Source organism: Dufourea novaeangliae, unplaced genomic scaffold, assembly GCF_001272555.1.
Source record: "Dufourea novaeangliae isolate 0120121106 unplaced genomic scaffold, ASM127255v1 scaffold24, whole genome shotgun sequence".
Classification (NCBI taxonomy): Eukaryota; Metazoa; Arthropoda; class Insecta; order Hymenoptera; family Halictidae; genus Dufourea; species Dufourea novaeangliae.
Window position 1 is genome coordinate 1,651,690 of NW_015373905.1, and position 6,000 is coordinate 1,657,689.

The 6,000-nt window shown below is 46.2% G+C and overlaps 1 protein-coding gene across 1 annotated transcript in view; it reads left to right on the top strand.

Moving 5' to 3' along the window:
• Positions 1-6,000, top strand: part of LOC107193782 (histamine H2 receptor-like) — a 61,549-nt gene that overhangs the window by 30,739 nt on the left and 24,810 nt on the right. Inside the window, exon 2 of the mRNA XM_015583286.1 lies at positions 1,396-1,612. Within this exon, the coding sequence (XP_015438772.1) occupies positions 1,396-1,612 (217 nt within the window). The remainder of the gene's footprint in view (positions 1-1,395; positions 1,613-6,000) is intronic.

The following is a 6,000-nucleotide window of genomic DNA, read 5'->3' on the forward strand; positions in this document are numbered from 1 at the left end:
AAGTTACAATCTACTTGGGAAGGACCTTATTTTATTGTTAACAGATTGAATGATGTTGTTTGCAGGATTCGTAGGAATCCAAGAAGCAAATATAAAGTAGTTCATGTTAACAGGTTAGCAGAATATAAGACAAAATGTTGAATGGGTGAATGTTTATAAATAATTAGTTACATTATAAAGAGTTAGGTAGTTAGGATTCCCCACTTCGTTTCGCAGGCTCGGCGGAAGGATGGAAGGGAATGGGTGTCGAAGCGTTCTGCTACGAAGATGTGTCATTGATCCTAGCTTTGTGCAAGATGGAAATGACCGGAGAACTTTTGAAGTATGAATGTAAATGTACTTACTCCCCGCATTCTATCTGGGAAGGATGTAACCAGGTCAGAACGACGAACGGGAGGAGGATTGAGATGGTTTTGGCTACGGTTGTTGTTAAGCAAAGCCGACTTTAGCAGCCGTCTCAATCGAAGTACACTGTGAATGATACATGGTAGTGACTGTAACCGTAGTTAGGCATATTTATGCTCTTTTCTTGCTGTTTTTCTGTCCTCTTTTCTTTTCAGAGATGTCGAAAAAGACAAGTTACTGTTTGGGAAAATGGAAAAGGATTTCTTTGACGAAGCAGAGAAGTATTTTTCCTTGAGGACGGATACTTTTGAAGACAATGAAAATTGTTATGCAAGTCCTCAAGATTGATTATTATTGTTATTATAAATTGTTAGATTGTTTTGTTGGCCGCGAGCCTCCCCAGGTTTTTAAACCGTGATTTTCCCTGGGGCAGAAAATGTTTTTTGGGCGAATGTCAGGTTAGTTTTTGGTTTTGATGGGTCCACGATAATTTTACTATCAATAATTATTCCCACGAAACCAAAGGCCTGTTTCTTCATGAAAAAGAATTATTTATGTTATATAGAGTGTTATATGTTAAATTGTAAATGTATTTGAGTCTTAAAAGAGGAGGAGGGGGGAAGTGTTACGTGTTACCCGATAGGTAGCACGTATTGTATAATGTTAAAGCGAGAGACTTCAGGTTAGCGACGTCGTTTTGGTAACAACGCCCAAACAGAGACAGAGTAGAGTCGTGATACAACTATAGAATAGAAAGGACGTGTTAAGATAAGTACTCCTCCTCTCCAAATAAATAATTCTTCCTTTTTATTAATATTGCCTTTATTTATTCGGAAGTCATGCCGCGTCCACGCAACAATATATAGAGATGAGCGATTTAAAATTAGAAATTATAGATAAGGCGTAGGATTAAGAATAGGATATGTATAATTTGTATAAATTGTAACCCTAAGGGTAACAATAAATGCTTATATATATTAACAATAATAATTTATAACTTTGAATAGTTATTTCGATTACCTTATTCGACATTCAACTTTCATGTTATAGGGAATGCATTTCTGGTGAACGTCGCGTTGGCAGACCTATTAGTGACAGGCTTGGTGATTCCAGTGTCTGTGATCGTGATTTTGGCCGGACACGAAGGGTCATTGAGCACATGCCGATTTGAATGGACACTCGAAGCTCTGTGCTTTTTAGTCACGGTACTCACGTTAGTAAAGATCGCCGCCGAAAATTACACTCGTCTCTGTCTACCACCGGAAAGGTGAGGACGGTCGTCAGGCACGATTATAAATACATTTATTTATTTAGATATTAATCCATTACACATCTTTACATGCCATTAAACTTATTCTAACTCAATTATAATTCAGTCATTTCCCAGTTATTGATCACCCTACCTAATGTTTACAGCACATCGAAGTTTTTATTATACATGCTTTAAGACCAATGTTTGAGTAATTGATCACACATACTCTGAATAATATGACGCTAAAGTTTAAATACACCATATTTCCCCACTTTTTTCCTAATACAAATCTACACACCTAATTGTATTAGATGCGGCAATTGGTAATTTCAGCCATACACTGATTTTTTGAATAGAAACGCGATGAATTTTCAACGCAGAATCTGCTTAAATTAAAAAAGCCGGGTATCGTTGACCCTTTTGTTACGGCAGATTTCAATATAAAAATCAAATAGGCCTATATAGACATTACACGCCAAGCAAATTTACAAAGCATCCATTGCCGTTGACAGGCATGAAAGCTTTGTGGAATCGGGACCTCCATCCCCAACAAGAAGGAGTAAATAACATCATTGGAAAATGGGAGGACTCCATGTAGAATCGTGTAGAATACTATAGAATCTCGGTTTTCGGCGCCGGGAGTCGTAGGTTCAAATGCCGATTGGGCCCTCATTTTTTCCAACGCTCCTACAGCTTTAATATATCATAAATACTTAGGTGGGTCAGTCGTAATACAGAGTTTGACGTAAAAGCTACGATGGGTCACTCATTGGTATGGCTGACAATAGTAGTTATACTAGGCCGATTCTGGACCGCGGATCCAACGGAAATGTCGCTGATAACAGTATTGCACTCGTACACAAGCCAGATGTGTCCTTGATAGAATTTTTGGAATTATTATGCTATTGCATTCGTACCTATAACAGATCAAACCCGACTCCAACGGAAATATTACGCAATTGCACGTGGACATACCACAGACCTAGATTAGATTAGATTAGATTATGTCATTGTATCCCGGAAAGAGTTTCTATTATGACCCCTCCCTCTCCCTATCTCTCTGACCCAGGTGATCAATCCTGTCGTCTGTTGCTTGTTTCCTTACCTAGATGGTCCATACGCATTGTCCTTCCAGGTTGTTGTGCGACCTCCCGTCCTTGATCACCAGCACCAATGTCCAGCTGCTCATCGAGTGTGGCCTTCCGATCCCAACGGTAGGGTGACCAATGACTCCCTCCGTCTGGATTCCATAGGTCCTACGGCTCGACTGCATCCTTGTACGGGGACTGAGGGATAGTTTCAGTGTCTGGGTATTTTGGATCTAAAACATCCCAACAACGCCCCTCCATTCACAAACGGTTTGCATGTCCCGAGTTCATGGCAATCACATGCCCGCCTGACAGGACACTCTCATTCCGTATCGTACCATACCTATCCTTGCGGATATGATGCCTCCGGAGGTGTCGATCCCGGTCACTTGTGGAGATTACGGGCTCGACACTAGCCTGTCCTTGTCCCGGCGCTCGGGGTCTGGGTTAGGTTATACATGTCCTATTTTGTCCTCCTCTCCTTCTGATGATCCACTATTCTCCCTCTTCTCTCGTTCGTGCCGTCGTTCATCCCGTATCTGAAACAAAAAGGTCACCCTCCTTTTCGCATCCAGACCAGAGTCGAATCTACAGACAGGATCCCAGGCAACGCCACGTGGAGGCCAGAGGGCGTGATTCTCGGAGCCTCCAGACTTCTCCGACCGACTAAAACATGCTAATAAGGTGTCGGATCCATCTGGACATTCTTCCATTATCCCAAAATGGAAAAATCCCCTTGATCTGCCGCCCTACCATTTTTTTACGGGGGAAAACTTTGACAAGATGCACCGCGTCCGCTGGGAGCGGAGACGGTCAATGCGGGATTTCACCACACACTGCGACCAGCCCCACCCTTGCCCTGCCTCTGGTCTTTGAGGGAGGGCTCTTCTCTGGGGGGGGGGGGTAGCTCCCACCGGTCCAACTTTTTTAGGCCCGGGCCACATGAAGACACGAAGGTTCTCGTTCCAGGGGGCGGAGAATAACTAGGACGCCCCATAACTACCTAAGGTATTAGCTATGGAGTATAAACGTCGGGGAATCACATCCTTCATCTCCAAAGGTGAGGACCAGCTCACTCTTGCCTTCTCCCACAGACCGGGTCTGTACAAATGGGGATGCCTACGTCGTAACGACTTCGCCGAGAGAGAGTTAGATCGCCTATCTAAACCCCGTAACTTTATCTACCTATGTCCCGAATACTTCAGGAGCCCCCCTCCGTCTATTTACCCCTGTCAATCTACCACCCCCTGTCCCCAAGGATAAGGAGGGAGCACCGGTGCTCCAATAGAGTACATAGGAGGCCTCTCTATACCACAGACATAACCCAGAAATGCAACGAAAACTTCTCACGCTATTACACGCGTAGATGACACAGGCCTGACCTTGATGGAATTTTTGGAATCACAACGAATTTTGGAATTATTATGCTATTGCACTCGTACCTATAACAGATCAAACCCGACTATTGGAATTATTACGCGTTTGCAAGTGTACCCATAACAGATCAAATCCGACTGCAACGTCGAATTATAACGAAGTTTGGGCATTATAACGCTATTGCAAGTGTACATAAGCCAGATCTAACCTGATTTCACCACGGAAAGTTAGTTTTAATAAAATGACGAATTATTTTAATATTATGCAATTTCACTCGTGCATACATAAGTCAGACCAGACCTTGATTGAGTTTCATAAGCGACGAAATAGGAACTGTGGTGTGGGGAGATCGTGTCCCGACACGCATCATCTCAAGTTACAGCGGCAGGCGATAACATACCGCGTGTAGGTTCGCGCACGAGCAGCGATGATAAAGCGACGATGATGACGTAGTAGGAGGAATGGCGGTGAGAAAGATCATGCATCGACACGTCGAAACGTGTCGTCATCTCCACTTAACGCAGCCGGTCACGTCACGCGACATCAGGGATAAGTATAAGTTTTGTTAAGAAATACGATAGGTACATGCTCTTCAGTTTTTTTATCAATACGCTTTGTACATGATTGTGTTTAAACACAGAGCCAATAGTTCACAATCGAAGAAACTGTTCTTTTCAAAATATTCATAGGACGTCATTATATTCACATGAACGTTCGTACGCGCTACTTACACAATTTCAACCAATTTTTCGAACATGCATTTAATCATAAGAATGTTCTCCGACAACGATGAGTACATATGATCTATGCAATACTCGAAATCGTATATTCTATACATAGTGTTTTCGGTAATGAATATAGAAGTAACAGAATCGGTAAGTTTTATGCATTTTATATTGTTAAACATACTGACTTGATTTCGTGTAGCGATGATGTGGTCAGCAACAATCGTTGAATGTCCGCTTTTGTTCGTAACAGCTCTTTCCATGTTGATATGGGAAAGGATATTCCGTTCCTTCGATTATCTCCTATAGCTTTTTTTTTTTTTCGCGGGGGAAATGCATTATGCACACCTCGGAGTCCTGGGGTGGGACTCTCACCCACTAAAACCCCCGCGGCAGCCTTCTCGGGCGGAACTCGGCGGTGGCGGGATGTCGTATGAACCCACCGCCGCGCCTGTGCTCCCCTTATCGGAGAGCCCGTTCCGTGGGGGCGATCGAACGCCCCCCAGAGGTGACCGATACCCCGGTCATCCCCCTTCACTACTCCGCCAGCGTCAGAGGACTGCACTCCGACGCCGACACTACCGGGTCGCTTTGAATGCAGCCGGGGACCCCACCCCGACTGCATCAGCGGCCCCGGCGGACGCGCGCGCGAAGGCGGGAGCCACAGGAGACGAAGCTCCGGTTCCCGATGTCCACACACGCGTCCGCCCATACACGCAGGCCTCGCCTGCCGGAGAGCGAGGAGACGCCTACGGGGGGGGGGGGAATCTGTCTGCCCCCCCACCGGCGTCGTCGGGGCCGGCTGTGCGGGCTCCACGGCCCCGACCCCGACCACGCCTCGCTCTCCTCCTCTCTCGATGAGCGGGATCGCGCGCCTTGCGGTCCCGCTCGTCGTCCTCCTTCCGCGAGATGACGGTCTCACAGAAGAAGGACACCGCCCTCCACGACCTCTCGCTCCCCACCATGGCCGCAACCGCGGCCGGGAGCGAGAGGTCTCCCGCTATCTCTAAACGGAGCGCCCACCTCTCCCTGGCAAAGGCCAGGCACTCCTCCAACACGTGCTGCGCGGAGTCAACCTCCGCGCTGCACTGGTGGCACTCTGCCGTTGCCTCGGCTCCAACCCTCTGCAGGTACCACCCGAAGCATCCGTGCCCGGTGAGCACCTGCGTGAGCCGGTAGGATAGCCTGCAGTGCCGACGGTCCAGCCATCCAT